Source organism: Hemitrygon akajei, chromosome 9, assembly GCF_048418815.1.
Source record: "Hemitrygon akajei chromosome 9, sHemAka1.3, whole genome shotgun sequence".
Lineage (NCBI taxonomy): Eukaryota > Metazoa > Chordata > Chondrichthyes > Myliobatiformes > Dasyatidae > Hemitrygon > Hemitrygon akajei.
In genome coordinates this window covers 96,443,016-96,460,820 of record NC_133132.1, presented here as the reverse complement: position 1 = coordinate 96,460,820, position 17,805 = coordinate 96,443,016, and the positions used below count along the sequence as shown (strand labels likewise).

The 17,805-nt window shown below is 40.2% G+C and overlaps 1 protein-coding gene across 6 annotated transcripts in view; it reads right to left on the bottom strand.

Annotated features, from left to right (window-relative positions):
• The window catches only part of LOC140733344 (uncharacterized), a 148,446-nt gene that overhangs the window by 47,765 nt on the left and 82,876 nt on the right, over nucleotides 1-17,805 (bottom strand). For all 6 annotated transcript variants that reach the window (XM_073056555.1, XM_073056553.1, XM_073056556.1 and 3 more), the window contains 5 exons: nucleotides 9,034-9,657; nucleotides 5,757-5,880; nucleotides 3,142-3,535; nucleotides 1,858-1,926; nucleotides 558-653 (listed from right to left, as the gene is read on the bottom strand). In XM_073056555.1, the coding sequence (XP_072912656.1) occupies nucleotides 558-653; nucleotides 1,858-1,926; nucleotides 3,142-3,535; nucleotides 5,757-5,880; nucleotides 9,034-9,657 (1,307 nt within the window). The remainder of the gene's footprint in view (nucleotides 1-557; nucleotides 654-1,857; nucleotides 1,927-3,141; nucleotides 3,536-5,756; nucleotides 5,881-9,033; nucleotides 9,658-17,805) is intronic.

The following is a 17,805-nucleotide window of genomic DNA, read 5'->3' as shown; positions in this document are numbered from 1 at the left end:
CCTGACTGGTCAGGACATCAAGGGATATGGTGAGAGGTCAGGTGTATGGGGTTGAATGGGATCTGGGATCAACCATGATGAAGTGCCGGAGCAGACTCGATGGGCTGAATGGCCTAATTCTGCTCCTAAGTCTGCTCCATAAGACCTAAGTCTTACGGTCTTATAGAAGTGCCAGTGATAATAAACCTGATTCTGATTCTGAAACTGAATAAATTATTGTAAATTATCTTTTGTGTGTAGATGAGAGGTAAAATCTGGAGGGAATTGATGGGAATATGGGAAGGATAAAATAGGGTTGGTATAGAGTTAGTGTACAAGGGTGATTGATGGTTGGTGTGGATTTGGTGGCTCAGGTGGCCTATTTCTATATGGCAGAACCATTGACTCCATAACACCCTGGAGTGATTCTCATGCAGCTGGAACAATACGGGAGGAAGATGCAAAACTTCAAATGCAGTGCCTGGGTTTGTTTCAAAAATAAATTTTGTTAACAAACTATATCATTGTACAATTTTGAGGCAAAAATCTGCAATAACGTTATAACTAAGAACACTTACCTGAGAAACTGTGTTACTTTGAAGCCCTTGATGTCCATGAAGATACTCGCAAAGTGGTAGATTCTCATTCATTCTGTATTCTGTTCTCTTGTCACACTGAAACAGATACATTTAAAAAATTTTAAATAGCAGCTTTATGTGGCACATGTACATTGAAGCATTAAAACATACAGTGAAATGCATCTTTTGCATCAATAACGAACACAATCTGAGGATGTGCTGGGGCAGGCCATAAGTGTTGCCATGCTTATGGTGCTAACATAACATACTCACAACTCACGAACTCTGACCTGCCTTTGGGATGTTTGAAGAAACAGGAGCACCTGGAGGAAACACACATGATCACAGGGAGAACTTACTAAATCCTAACAGACAATGGTGGGAATTGACCACTGTAAAGCTTTATGCTCACTGCTACGATACCGTGCTAACCCCAATTGGTCAAGATAATTGGTATGCATGGGCAAAAATGCTGGATGAATTAAAAATAATTGAAATGGATTTAAGAATGATTCCAAAACCTAAATTAAAAAGTTGAGCTTACTTAGGAAAGCAAACTACATATATCATAGATAATTCTAATAATAATGACATTGAAAGGAGTTTGTACATTCTCCTTGTGACCACATGGGTTTCCAATGGGAGTTCCAGTTTCCTCCCATGTTCCAAATACATTTAAATTAGTAAGTTAATTGGTCACATGGGTATAATCAGTTGACACAGAATCATTGTGCTGCAAATCCCTGTTACCATGCTAGATATCTAAATAAATAAAATAAAAGATGTACTATAGAAATACTGTGATAATCCATGCTTTTTTTTCATTCCTGTCTCCGGTTGATGTCCCCTTATCTTCCAACTAGAGACAGTGTAGGTTTCTGGACTCAATTCAGAGTACAACAACTGCAGCTAATAATCCTTTCCAGTCTCCCTCTCATTCCCATCAAAAATGGATTGCTTCATTGTTTCACAGTCCTCTCCTTGTACTGAGTGTAAGATGTGGCACAATATAGAATCAGCAAATAATACTAAGAGTTGGATACTGTACATCCAAAGTTAATCCAGTTTCCACCACCAATTATATTCTTCAAAAGCTGAACCTTGCATTATCTTAAACACACCTTCAAAATAAAATGAGAAAACAATCTTAAATTTCACATCGTATAAGACAGTGTAATAAATCTGAATCTGGTTGTTTTTATTATTGAAGCTTTCAAAAACAATCTAGATACCTTTCTTCTATTAAAAAAGTTACTTAATTTTGAAATACTCAAGGTGGTATGAAATACAGCACACTTACAAGATCACAGCAATTTTCAGAGAAGATTTTGCCAGGGTCACTGTACAGCTCTAATTGTTGCAGGTCAATCTGATGGACAGAATGAACAAGTTAAACACCAAATGTATTTTTGCATTGTGATTTGCACTTTTTTTTTGCAGGATGACAGCAAATATATTGGTTGTTAAAAGATCTAATAAATTGAAATACAAGTACTTTTTACTCTTGGATGTCACACTTCATAAAGAATTATAATGTTTGACAAGGATCTAGTTTTTTGGATTTGGTATTAAACTAAGACTCAATCATTCACTCCACAGGATGTTAAAAAAGTTCCACTATATAATTTCAAAACTCAACAGGGTGTTGTACTCAAGGTCCTACTCAATATTTCTAAATCTGATTTTTTTTTTTATCATAAAACTGTCTGTGGAGGCATGCCAGTTGGAAAGTGACTGCCCTATTTGATATGTTACAACATTGCCCATATTTAAAAATACAACATGTACAATAAGGTTCTTACACATAACCTGAAAGGAGCATGAAAAGATCTTTATAAGGGGTCTTTTTTTGGAGATTAAATCAGTGCAATGTTTATTTACAATTGAAATTCTGTTCCTACTTATTAATCTGGTATAGTCGATGGAAACATAACAAAAACACACAGTGCCAAGCAGGAAATGGTTTTAAAATTTAAGTCTATAATTCAGATGAATGTTCATTCAAATGAATTAAAATTTTTAAAAATCATACCCAGTAACATTTATCATGTTAGTATTAAACTAAAGATTATTTTAAATGGTAAATGATGCTAGTACTCAGCAGATCAGGAAGTATCCATAAGACAAAGAAGCAGAAGTCGGCCATTCGGCCCATCGAGTCTTCTCCGCCATTTTATCATGAGCTGATCCTCATAGAAATCCATGAAATGGTAACAAAGCTCTGTTCCAGGTCAATGATTCATTTAATTAAATTGGGAGAAGTAGAAAACACTCAGGTTTAACCTTTCAGAGATGGAGGAATAGAGAGAACAAAGTGATTGGGTGGAGGCTGAGAGTAAGCAAACTGATGATAAGTAGGGGAGAGTTCTGTTTCTATCTTAAAAAAAAGGTGGCAGCAAATTCAATGCCTGGAAGAAGTATTTTGAAGAATGGTCAATGACCACAGATGCTGCCCCACTTGCTGAGTATTTCTAGTATTGTTTGTATCTGTTTCATATTTCAGAAATCTGCAGTTTTTTGCTTTCCTGAAAGGTTAATTTACATAAACATACTTCTTCTCAGTCATGACTTTTGCATTACTTACAGAAACTGTTGCATCCTCCAGCAAACTTCTTGCTATTGAGGTGTAACCATTTCCATTTATTTCCCCTTGATGGCGAATAGGAATGGTGTCGATTTGCCTGCAGTCAATGAGCAGTATGACCTCTTTTCCACTTACACCAAGTGCTAACTTGTGCCACGAACCATCGAAGAGTATATTCACTTTGGTGAATGTTTGAAATGTGATGGTGTCATGTGGAGTTTTATAGAAAAAGTCCAATGCTCTTGAATCACCAAGAAAGCGAATACCAACTTGCTCTCTTCCCTCAACGTCGCGGACCTCCCATAAATTCCAATCACTTTGTGCAGTGTCTCCCAACATCCTAAATGTAGCAATGATGGAATATTCAGCAGGAATTCCATCTTGATGCACAGCTCTAAAGTACAGTAAATATTAGAAAACATTACTTACATCATTATTTTAGAGAGTATTCAAAACATTATTACTAAGTTGACAGGATCAATGGATAACCACGCTAACATAATTTGTAATCCATCATAGAGTGCTCCTGGGATTTATTAAGTATAGTATAAACTAGAAATTACCAAGTATTTAGGAGGTTAAATTGAAGCGGTCACTTGAAAGTTAAACTATTGAAAAAAAAATCTATAAAAAGATAATTCTGAACACCAAGGATACATTACTGTAATGACAAATGTTCACTTAGTTTCAGCTTCACTTTCCATCTCACTGACAAGACAATTTGAACAAACAAATCTATTAATATTTCTTCATTCATTCATGCCCCTTAGATCCTGATACCTCCAGCAAACAAAAGCACTGCCTTTATAATAATGTGCGACTGCGGCATATAACTTCCAACATCTATACACAGGGACATCTAGAACTTTCTGTACTATGGCATTGTTTAAGCATCTATCTTCTCAAGTGCCCTCAGAATCCTCTATGTTTCCAATAACATTATTTCTCATTATTCTAAACCCTAATGAGTTTCACTCCAACTATCCTCATATGACAACCCTTTTATTTCAGGAATCAATCAAGTGAATGTTGTCGGATACAAATCAATCAGCATCGAAACCTTTGGCCCTTTGGCCCAGCAGGTCTATGCCATCTGTGCTGCCCAGTGAGCTGGTCCCATCTGCCTATGCTTGGCCCATAGCCCTCTAAACCTCACCTATTAATGCACTTTTATTACACACACCTCAACCACTATTTCTGGTAGCTCATTCTGAATATGCACTACACTTTGCGTGAAGCTGTTTCTGAGGTTTCTTTAAACTCTCTCACTTCTGATCCTAAACTTAATTTCCTCCTGTTTTTTTTAGCAGCCCCTCGCTGGGGGAAAAAAAAAGTGTTTTCACCTTGGTTATGCCCCTCATGATCTTATATATCCCTATCAGGTTACCCCCTTAATTTCTTACATTCCAGGGAATAAAGTCCTAGTTTATCCAGCTTCCCCTTGTAACTCAGGCCCCCAAATCTAGGCAACATCCTGGTAGTCCTTTACTGCACTCTTTCCAATTTAATAACGTATTTCCTATAACAGGGTTGGACTAGCGATCTGAAGGTCGTGAGTTCGAGCCCCAGCAAGGCAGTGTGTTGTGTCCTTGATGCACCATCAATAACTCACGCTGAGACTTAGGAAGTGAGATATCGGCTTTTATTGACTGGAAGAATAAACAGCACTACATCCTGGGGAAAATGAGGGAGAGCAGCAGCCCACAGTCGCCTTTATACAGGGGTCTGTGGGAGGAGCCACAGGAGCAGTCAGCAGGGTCTGTGGGAGGAGCCACAGGAGCAGTCAGACAGGTATATCTAGTTCACCACAGTCCTTGAGCAAGACACTTAACCACACATTGCTCCAGTCCACCCAGCTGAAAATGGGTACTGGCAAGATGCTGGGGGTTAACCTCGCGATAGAGTGGCGTCCTATCTGGGGGGAGTCTCGTACTCTCAGTCGCTTCACGCCACGGAAACTGGCATAAACACTGGCCTGATGAACCTATAAGGCTCAGGACAGACTTTAACTTTTTTAACTTTACAACAGAGTGACCACAATACTCCAAGGGTGGCCTCACAAATGCCTTATATAACTGCACAAAATTTCCCAACTCCTAAACTCAATTCCTGTACTGATGAAGGCCAACATGACAAATGTCCTTTTCACCATCCTATCTATCAGCAATCTATATATTTGCATTACTAGGTCCCTCTATTCCATAATACTCCCTGGGGCCCTACCAATAGCATGACTTTTTTTTGCTTCTTAACTCTAACCAAATGAGCCTTCTCAGGGACATTCACTCTCTCCATCATATAATTTCTTTTTCAATCAGAACTGCCTCTCAGCTTTTTCTTTCACCTTCCATTTTACTTCTGCACACTTGCTATACAGAAATATTAACTATCTAGTCCTGCCTTGAGCCATGATTCAATATATATCACCACATCATCATCCTAGGAAACCACTTGAACTTCTACTCAACAACACACCCCACCACACTTAGACAGAAGTTTGCTATGCATTTCTCTGCTCTAAGGAGATTCACTTTACAAGCAAGTACACGTTACTCTTTAAGTATCACTGGATGTGATTTGTATGAACGACATAGACACAGTAATGAATACTATACCCTGTTTCTTTTCTCAGATGTGTAGTAGGGGTTAGACGGAAAGCTGAGCTGAAGAGATTTGATCCTTCCAGCTCTCTTACTCCTCCTGACAATGGTACTTGGAATTCCTTGAGAAAATCAATTTCTGGGTAGCAAATAAAAAATAAACATTGTTGACCACAACATTTCTTGTTTGGCAAGGCCATTTCTTAGCAACCCACTTATTGTAGAACAATAATTACTCTTAATTATTTTAGCCAAGGAAATTTTTGTAATAACTTTGATCATTTACAATAGAGTTGATCTTATTAATTTCCTCAGTCTCCATTCTCATTCTGGCTCCCCTCTTACCTCTTCTCTTCTCCTCACATACCCATCATCTCCCTCTGGTGTTCCTCCTCCTTCCCTTTCTTCCACTATCCTCTCCTATCAGATTCCTTCTTCTTCAGCCCTTTACCTCTCAGCTTCGTACTTTATGCCCCCCTCCATTACCCACCCACCTTCCTCCTCACTTGGCTTCATCACCTCCCTCTGGTGCCTCCTCCTTCCCTTTCTCCCATGGTCCATTCTCCTCTCCTTAAAGTCTCCTTCTTCCTCAGCCCTTTACCTCTTCCACCTATTACTTCCCTGCTTCTTACTTTATCCTCCCTCCCCTACCTACCCACCCCCCCACCTGGTTTCACTTATCACCTGCCAACTTGTACACAACCCCCCTCCCCCCACCTTCTTATTTTGCATCTTTACCCTCCTTTCCAGTCCTGATGAAAAGTCTCGGCTGATAATTTGGCTCCACAGATGCTGCCTGACCTGCATTTTGTGTGTGTTGCTCTGGATCTGCAGTATTGCAGAATCTCTTGTGTTTATAATCACAAACCTAGTAAGGTCACAGTATGGTGACATATGAAATTCTTAAAAAGATGCCAGTGTGGTAAAGGTTTCATTTCCATTTTGTGCCTTGATTATACTTAAAATAGTGCAGTTGCAATGAATGGTGGGAAACAGAGTGAGTTTCAAGGCCACTGTAAAGGATACAGGGAGGAAAGGAACTCAAATTTAAACTCCCTGAGAGGAATAAGAAACAGATAGTAAATAGAGGAAAGCAGCATGGATTCAACATTTCCAAAAATTCGTAAACAGGAGAAATAAAGAGAATAAAGGCATAGAGGAACAAAATTTCAATTCAAAATCTCATGAAAAAAATGAAGAATGGATATTATCATTGGCCAGTCAAATAAACAATGTCATCTACCAGACAGATGTTACCCAGTACAATCCCATATCTTTTCTAGCACAAACTAGCCATCCTAAATTTAAGGAGTTATTTGTAGAACTTCATCATCATAGTTAATCTCCCATTAATAACACAGTTAAGTACCTATTTGTATTAGTAAATAGTAGGATAACTAGAAAAATAGAAATGTCGTTAATGCTGAATAATTATCAATAATTGGTCAAGACAAATCTAGGTCCCTTACAGTCAGAAACAGGTGAATTGATCATCGGGACCAAGGACATGGCTGACCAATTGAATAACTACTTTGGTTCTGTCTTCACTAAGGAGGACATAAATAATCTTCCGGAAATAGTAGGGGACCGAGGGTCTAGTGAGATGGAGGAACTGAGGGATATATATGTTAGTAGGGAAGTGGTGTTAGGTAAATTGAAGGGATTAAAGGCAGATAAATCCCCAGGACCAGATGGTCTGCATCCCAGAGTGCTTAAGGAAGTAGCCCAAGAAATAGTGGATGCATTAGTGATAATTTTTCAAAACTCTTTAGATTCTGAATTAGTTCCTGAGGATTGGAGAGTGGCTAATGTAACCCCACTTTTTAAAAAAGGAGGGAGAGAAAAACTGGGGAATTATAGACCGGTTAGTCTGACATCGGTGGTGGGGAAAATGCTAGAGTTGGTTATCAAAGATGTGATAACAGAACATTTGGAAAGAGGTGAAATCATCGGACAAAGTCAGCATGGATTTGTGAAAGGAAAATCATGTCTGACGAATCTTATAGAATTTTTTGAAGATGTAATTAGTAGAGTGGATAGGGGAGAGCCAGTGGATGTGGTATATTTAGATTTTCAAAAGGCTTTTGACAAGGTCCCACACAGGAGATTAGTGTGCAGACTTAAAGCACACGGTATTGGGGGTATGGTATTGATGTGGATAGAGAATTGGTTGGCAGACAGGAAGCAAAGCGTGGGATTAAACGGGACCTTTTCAGAATGGCAGGCAGTGACTAGTGGGGTACCGCAAGGCTCAGTGCTGGGACCCCAGTGGTTTACAATATATATTAATGATTTAGACGAGGGAATTAAATGCAGCATCTCCAAGTTTGTGGATGACACGAAGCTGGGCGGAAGTGTTAGCTGTGAGGAGGATGCTAAGAGGATGCAGGGTGACTTGGATAGGTTAGATGAGTGGGCAAATTCATGGCAGATGCAATTTAATGTGAATAAACGTGAGGTTATTCACTTTGGTTGCAAGAACAGGAAAACAGATTATTATCTGAACGGTGGCCGATTAGGAAAAGGGGAGATGCAACGAGACCTGGGTGTCATTGTACACCAGTCATTGAAGGTGGGCATGCAGGTACAGCAGGTGGTGAAAAAGGCGAATGGTATGTTGGCATTCATAGCAAAAGGATTTGAGTACAGGAGCCGGGAGTTTCTACTGCAGTTGTACAAGGCCTTGGTGAGACTGCACCTAGAGTATTGTGTGCAGTTTTGGTCCCCTAATCTGAGGAAAGACATTCTTGCGATAGAGGGAGTACAAAGAAGGTTCACCAAATTGATTCCTGGGATGGCAGGACTTTCATATGAAGAAAGACTGGATCGACTAGGCTTATACTTGCTGGAATTTAGAAGATTGAGGGGGGATCTTATTGAAACGTATAAAATTCTAAAGGGATTGGACAGGCTAGATGCAGGAAGATTGTTTCCGATGTTGGGGAAGTCCAGAACGAGGGGTCACAGTTTAAGGATAAAGGGGAAGCCTTTTAGGACCGAGATGAGGAAAAACTTCTTCACACAGAGAGTGGTGAATCTGTGGAATTCTCTGCCACAGGAAACAGTTGAGGCCAGTTCATTGGCTATATTTAAGAGGAAGTTAGATATGGCCCTTGTGGTTAAAGGGATCAGGGGGTATGGAGGGAAAGCAGGTACAGGGTTCTGAGTTGGATGATCAGCCATGATCATACTGAATGGCGGTGCAGGCACGAAGGGTCGAATGGCTTACTCCTGCACCTATTTTCTATGTTTCTATTATCAAGCTTAATTTTACTTCAGAACTTTGTCATACCTGGAGATTTTGTGATTATTGGTGGTTCTCGTAAAGGTTTACTTAAGCTTGCTTCATTTTGCCATGAGGTGGCAGTGGTTGGAGACCAGGTGGCTGCAGTCATTAAAACTGATGGAGATGTATTTGACACATCTTCCGGTGCATCGTTTGTTGACCTTATCTTACTCTCTGGAGTTGAGAGTGCATTGGTCACCTGTGAAACACTTCTAGTTTTCTGCAAAGATGCTGTAGTCTGATGTCTTTCAGATATGTTCTCAAGTGAAAGAACATTTGAAGAGTTGGGCACAATGGCAAATTCAAAGTAAGCAGCTGGATCCTGAGTAGGCAGAGAAACATTTGGCAAAGGCCCCACTGCTGTGCCAGTGACATAAGGAGCGTTAGTGGAGGTAGTACTGTGTATACTCTTTAATCTTACACTCTCAGCTGAGGTAGAATGGGATAACACTTTAGTATGTGTGACTGCTGATGGCTTGATTGAAGGAGATGGGGTTGAAGCTTGTACTCCAGTGACAGGAGCTGAGTCTGTTGAGGTAGATGGGAAGAACACGTTCATTTGCACGACAGTGGGTGGGTTGGTTGAGACAGGCAGGGGCGTCACTTCACTCTGTGTGACGGTGGCTGGCTCTGTTAGAGATTAAAGATTAGCATCAATGATTTCATCTACATCAAAGCATAAAGTGAAATGCATCACTTACATCAATGACCAACATAATCTGAGGATGTACTGGGAGTAGCCCTCAAGTGTCACAGCACCAACGTAGCATGACTACAATTTACTAACCCTAATCGGCATGTCTTTATAATGTGGGAGGAAACCCATGCAATCACAGGAGAACGTACAAACTCATTACAGACAGTGGTGGGATTTGAACCCTGGTCTCTGATCGCTGGTGCCAAAATAGCATTACACTAACCTTTACGCTACCATGCCACTCAGATGGAGAAAGTACAGTGTGATGGCAGATGGATCAGTTGAAATCTGTTTAGAGAAGATACCATCTTCTGTCAGAGTCAAATGCTGAGTCACTAAGCTGGGCCACATTGGCAGGTCCATTCTTAGTACGAACAGGAGTTGGAACAGTTAAGGTAGTCTGCAATTTTTCACCAGTTACGAGTGCAGTAGCTGATGGAGTAGCAAATGACAACATTTCATCATTGGATTGAGTATCAAATCAATCTATAGAAGTAGGATGCAGTGAAAATTAGTTTTCAGTGGAAGCAGAAGATGGCTGCATTTTTGTGGACATTGTCCAGATTTCACTTGCTGTAACAGTGATACCTGGAAACAGTTGGCCATGATGTGCGCTGGCAGTGACTGACCCAAGTTCAGAGGATAGGCAGACTCCCATGAGGAGACGGTGACCAGGGTTTATTCATAAAAGTTCCAAAAAAAAAAACCAAAAAAAAAAATCGGTGGCCTGGTTGAGTGGCATGGTGAGACGAAACACACTCAAAATGAGGACCCTAATCAGACATCTGCTAAGAATATGGAGAACCTGTGCCAGTCAAAATAAACTTAACAAGATTACACAGAAAGCTCTAGGGATCAACGAAGCTTGTTAAAACAAGAATTAACAAATTCAGGTGCTCTGAATTCCCAATGCTTTCTGGCTCTCCACACAGGCCCGAAGAGCTCAGGACATCCCCCCCTCTGTGGCCATCATCTGACACCCCAGTGAGGGCTGGTGAACTCAAAACAGGCCTGGGGAACTCGAGACACTGAATAAACCTATGAAACATCAAATAAATCTCAGAAACATGAAGGGCCATAGCAAGCCTAGAAAACCTAGATGACCTGGAAACCTTGGAAAGAGCCCTGAACAGAGACTAGAGAACCTCAGCACATGGACTAGAGAAATCCAGAATGTCGATTAGAAGCAGTTGGAAGCTGGACTACAATATGTCAAGACACTGCTGTACAATCTCTGCTGGATCCATTAGATCGTGGGGCCCTTCTATCACAACGTGCACTGGCAATGGCTGAACCCACGGGCGGAGGAAAGGCAGATTCCTGTGCGGTGACAGAGACCAGGGTTAATTCATAAGACTTCAACAAAACATTGGAGGCATGACCTAACAATACAGCTAGACAAAACACTCTGAAACCCAGAACCTTTGATAAGTGCTACTTGAGTGTTCGCTAAAATAATCACAAATCATGGAAAACCCAGGACAGTCTAAAATAAAATTAACATGATCACACAGACAACACCTTCCCTATTCTGCTATTTGGTCTGAACAACAACTGAATCTCTTGACCATGTCTGCATGCTTTTATGCATTGAATTGCTGCTTCATGATTGGCTGATTAGATATTCACATTTTTGAGCAGGTGTACAGCTGTACCTAATAAAGAAGCCACTGAGTGTGTTCTACTGTTATTTTGATTAAATATGTATCCGGTAGGACGATGCCTGTTGTTGGACCCGTTTAAGGAACCAGTTCAAATGATGTTATTAAAAGTGATGCTTCCAGTCAAAATTATGCCAGTGCACAACGATTCCTCAGGTGACATCTTGCAGATGGAAAACCTCTCCAACTATTTTACTATTTCTGTGCCCTCTGCTTGTTCTTTTTGTCTTGTTTGTGTTGTGGAATCTGTTGGAGCCTGTGATGTACCATTTGGAACTCAAATCAAAGGATCCAGTGCTGTGCTGTGTCTGGAGAGCTGCCTCATGGAGATTAGAGATGGGGGTGGGACATAAAGGACCGAGAACACAAGTTGACTTGTGGAGAAGGCCAGAGTTGATATCTTTTCTTTCATCAACACCCAGGGCTTTTCTGTACTTTACGACTATTTGGAGAAGACAAGTGTCATAGTTGTATTGTACATACATACTCTGACAATAAAATGAACCTTTAAACCTTTTAAATAAAGAAATTAGATTAGAAGGCTGATACAATGCAAAATTTATTACTTAAAACTGAACAAGAAATAAGTAGGAAAACACTAATTAATGGGATGTGTTTTAATCTGAAGAAGGGTCTCAGCCCTAAATGTCACCTCTTTATTCTTCTCCATAAATGCTGCCTGACCTGCTGAGTTCCTTCAGCATTTTGTCTGTGTTAGTAAAGAGATATGCTTTGATTTTTCTGTTGAGATAATCTCCAACAATGTTGCCTACTTGAATTACATTAATACTTAAAACAATAAAGTTAAGATTAGCAGAGACTGGGTACAATGCTACAGTCACCACTATGATATTTATAAGTAAAGTTGATGAGGTTACAATTCTGTGGTGACATGAATTATTGTCAGCCAATGACACTACAGAGAAAAGTTTAACAAATTGCATTCAGTTTGTGTTCATCACACATCATTATCAGAAATTGCCTTGTGATGTCAGTTGTTTTCTTTATATTTCTACTGATATTTCATTAAGATTAGCATTAGAAGCATAAACATGTTCCCTGCCTCTGTGGCCCAGTATCCTTTTGTCAAATTCATGATTTTAAGTTGGAGACCAAATTTCTTTTGCAGTCAAAGAAAGAAAACTCAGTTGATTGTTCTTACCACTCTTTTTGCTGCACAGCCCAACAAACGTTTTAAACACTACTCTTCACCTGACATAAGATAGTGAGACAATACGATGACCATGTGACATCACTGCAAAACTGAACAGACTGCTCATAATGGCCACTGCACCTTACTGCCCTTTCTCTATAACTGCAACACCCTCTTGTGCATTTTATTAGTAATTTTCCCTTTGTACTTCCTGCCAATGTGTACTCCTTCCCCGATACATCTTATTATCCTGGCTTCTTGCCCCTCCCTTTCTAGTCCTGACGAAGGGTGACAGCACTGTTTATTCCCTTCCATTGATGCGGCCTGACCTGCTGAATTCCTCCAGCATTTTGTGTCTGTCGCTTATAATGGCCATTGCACCTAACTGATAACCTGTACTGCACTTTCTCTGTATCTGCATTTTGTTCGTCATTTTCCCTTTGTAGTTCCTTGATGTATTTATTTATGTTGTGAAATAATCTGCATGGATGGCATATGTTTTTAACTGCATCTCGTATATGTGTGGCAATAAGTGCCATTACTTTTATTTGTGTTTGTTATTCAAATCATTACTGTATTGATTTTGTTCTTCAAGCTTAGTCCATTTGATCCTTTCACATACACATTTACTCCAACAGTATCAAATCAGGTATTATAAATATAACTAACATTAGACAACAAGGAGCAGAATTAGGCCATTCAACCCATTAAGACTGTTCCACCATTTCATCCTGGCTGATGAAATAACCCTCTCAATCCCATTCTCCTGCCTTTTTCCTGAAACCTTTGATGCCCTGACTAATTAAGAATCTATCACCTTCCACTTTAAATATACCCAGTGACTTGGTCTCCATAGCCGTCTGTGGCAATGAATTCCACAGATTCACCACCATCTGATTAAAGAAATTCCTTACCTTTGTTTGAAAGGAAAGTCCTGATATTCTGAAGCTGTGCCCTCTGATCCTAGACTCTTCCCTCATCAGATACATTGCCTTCACATCCACTCTCTAGGCCTTTCAATATTCAATAGTTTTGAATGAGATTACCCCCCCACCTCCATTTTTCTAAACCCTAGTGAGTACATGCCCAGATCTATCAGACACTCTGATAAATGATATACTATATATCCACATGGCTGTAACATGGTCCTTATTGGGTGTCTGTTGAATAAAGGGTATAATCAGATACTGTTTTGTTACCTTATGTCTATTTAACCTTAAATACTGCAGTTCCTTGAGACCCGAAAATAATTTGCTTATCTTAATATGAATGGTATAGAGCATGTGATGACTTTCACAAACAGTTCAAAGACCTTCAGAATTAATATTTCTCAGAAAAGGTATTATAAACTTCATCTGGAGTTCAAACTACAAGAAGAGAATTGTGAGGAAGAATATCTGGCACTGGTCATCAGAAAACACTAAAGTATAAAATGGGGTTATACCTCCCTGCTAAATTTCAAGCCTTCTTGTTAAGATATTTATCATGCATCCATTCCTGGTTGTACCTAATAGCACAGACAAATTTCATAGATCAAAGTCCAAATGGAAATGCCATAATCATATTTTTTCTCTATTGTTAAAAAAATATTGACCTTTTGAGCATGGAGACCAATATAGTCTATGCTATATAGAAAAGTATACTATAAATGGAGGATGATGAAATCCAATCCAGCTGATTGAATAGTCTGCAACTTAATAACTCATAAAGTAGTGAGATTTTAAAGTAAGAGAGTATAATTCTGACTTTGAGTGACAGTGGACAGTGGCCAGCATCAAATTAGCCGCCTCTTGGATATTTACTCTTACTTCCATTTCTACAGATTCTATTAAAAATAAAATTGAGGAAAATGTACATTAACACCTATTTTGTGCAAAGTTAGCCCCCTAGCTCGTAGTCTGCTACAACATCAAGTTCCTCCATCTTACATTAGGGCAAATGCTCAACAATGCAGTTTGTGCCAGTTATAAATTGAACAGTCATTTCTTTTTACTGAAGCAAAGAAACACTGGGAAAAAAACAGGTGAGTTTGGATTATTTTGTGTTTTAAAATATAGAAGACTTAAAATCTGACTTCTAACTGGTCTCTATCTCCTGTTCTAATGGGGCATCAAACACATTTGTGGAGCCAGTGATTTTTCAAATGTTTATTAATTTACAGCATGTAAGTGTTGTTGGAAAGGCCACAGTTATTGCCCTTGAGAAGGTGATGGAGAGATTCCCTGGTGTCATGGATTATTGATTACCTGCCTGGCAGACCACAGTACGTGTGCTTGCAACACTGTGTGTCAGACAGAGTGGTCAGCAGCACTGGGGCTCCACAGGGGACTGTCCTGCTTCCCTTTCTCTTCACCATCTAACCTCGGACTTCAACTACAACACAGAGTCTTGCCATCTTCAGAAGTTTTCTGATGTCTCTGCCATAGTTGGATGCATCAGCAAGGGAGATGAGGCTGAGTACAGGGCTATGGTGGGAAACTTTGTCACATGGTGCGAGCAGAATCATCTGCAGCTTAATATGAAAAAGACTAAGGAGCTGGTGGTGGACCTGAGGAGGGCTAAGGCACTGGTGACCCCTGTTTCCATCCAAGGGGTCAGTGTGGACATGGTGGAGGATTACAAATACCTGGGGATACGAATTGACAATAAACTGGACTGGTCTAAGAACACGGAGGCTGTCTACAAGAAGGGCCAGAGCCGTCTCTATTTCCTGAGGAGACTGAGGTCCTTTAACATCTGCCGGACGATGCTGAGGATGTTCTACGAGTCTGTGGTGACCAGTGCTATCATGTTTGCTGTTGTGTGCTGGGGCAGCAGGCTGAGGGTAGCAGACACCAACAGAATCAACAAACTCATTCGTAAGGCCAGTGATGTTGTGGGGTTGGAACTGGACTCTCTGACGGTGGTGTCTGAAAAGAGGATGCTGTCCAAGTTGCATGCCATCTTGGACAATGACTCCCATCCACTCCATAATGTACTGGTTAGGCACAGGAGTACATTCAGCCAGAGACTCATTCCACTGAGATGCAACACTGAGCATCATAGGAAGTTGTTCCAGCCTGTGACCATCAAACTTTACAACTCCTCCTTTGGAGTGTCAGACACCCTGAGCCAACAGGCTGGTCCTGGACTAATTTCCACTTGGCATTATTTACTTATTATTATTTAATTATTTATCATTTTATATTGCTCTATTTCTACACTATTCTTGGTTGGTGCAACTGTAACAAAACCCAATTTCCCTTGGCCTTAGACTCTCCCACCATATGAAACATCCTCTCCGCATCCACTCTATCGAGGTCTTTTGCCATTTGATAGGTTTCAGTTTCAACCCCTCATTCTTCTGAATTCCAGTGAATACAGCCCCAGGGCCACCAAACACTCTTCATATGATAAGCCTGGAATAATTTTTGCGAAACTCCTTTGAACCTTCTCCAGTTTCAGCACATCCTTTCTAAGGGGCCCAAAACTGCTCACAGTACTCCAAGTGTAGCATCACCAGTGCTTTATAAACTCTTAACATTACATCCTTGCTTTTATATTCCAATCCTCTTGAAATGAATGCTAACATCACATTTGCCTTCCTCACCACAGACTCAACCTGCAAATTAACCTTTAGAGAATCCTGCACAAGCACTCCCAAATACCTTTGCACCTCAGTTTTTGTATCTTCTCTCCATTTAGAAAATAGTCATCCTTTTCATTTCTTCTATCAAAGTGCATGACCATATGCTTCCTGACACTATATTCCATCTGCCACTTCTTTGCCTATTTTCCTAACCTGTTTACGTCCTTCTGTAGTCTCTCTACATCCTCAAAACTACCTGCTTCTCCACCTATCTTTGTATTTCCTGCAAACCTTGCAACAAAGCCTTCAATTCCATCATCCAAATCATTGACATACAGTGTAAAAAGAATTGGCCCCAACACAAACCACTGTGGAACTTTACTAGTCATCGGCAGCCAATCAGAAAAGGCTCCCTATATTCCCACTCTGTGCCTCCTGTCAATCATCCACTGCTTTATCCATGCTAGAATCTTCCCTGTAATACCATGGGCTTGTAGCTTGTTACATAGCCTCATGTGTGGCACCTTTTCAAAGGCCTTCTGAAAATCCAAGTCCACAACATTAACTGATTCTCCTTTGTCTATCCTGCTTGTTATTTCTTCCAAGAATTCCAACAGATTTATCAAACAAGATTTTCCCTTGAGGAAATCATTCTGACTTCGGCCTATTTTATCATACGCCTCCAAGTATCCCAAAACCACATCCTTAACAATTGACTCCAACATCTTCCCAATCACTGAGGCCAGACTAACTACCCTATAATTTCCTTTCTTCTGCCTTTCTCCCTTCTGGAAGAGTAGAGTGACATTTGCAATTTTCTAGTCTTTCAAAACCATTCCAGAGTCCAGTGAATCTTGAAAGATTATTACTAATCCTTCCACAAATGTTCAGCTGCCTCTTTCGGAACTCTGGGGTGTATACCATCTGGTCCAGGTGACTTATCTGCAGATTCCCAAGAACCTTCTCCCTAGTAATGGTAACTTTGCATATTTCATGACCCAGGACACCTGGAACTTCCACCATACTGCTAGTATCTTCCACAGTGAAGACTGATGCAAAATACTTATTCAACTTATTTAATTTTGTTTGCCCATACTAATCAAGAACATATCAACTTCTGCTTTAAATATACCCGACAGCCATCTGTCTGGACCCTCTCCAACAACAGTGCTTTCTTCCTTAGATATGGAAACAAAAAACACATCAAAAAGTGAGTAGCAGCTCTGTGGGTGAAAACGTTTTGTTAATGAGCATTAACAGAGGGGAAAGGCCAGAATGGTTCAAACTGTCAGGACGGTGACAGAGACTCAAATATCCACGTGTTACAACAGTGATGTGCAGAAGAGCATCTCTGAACTCACAACATGTCGAACCTTGAAGTGGATGCAGCAGCAGAAGATCACAAGCATACACTCAGTGGCCACTTTATTAGGTACAGGATGTAATGTGACCACTGGGTGCATGTTTTCGCTGGTCTAGTTAATGTTCTGATCAATATTGTACCCCGGAAAATTTATGCTGGGACCTGGAATGATAACACCAAATCAAAAGGAGGTGGTTAGGCACTTTCTTGTTGGTGATGGCGTTTACCTTGTTTGAACTGCATGACTATTACTAGGGCTGCTGACTTAAATATTACAATAAAGGCATGTTCCTCAGAATTGGGCAGTGTTTTAAAATGAGCTCTGGACTGGTGAAT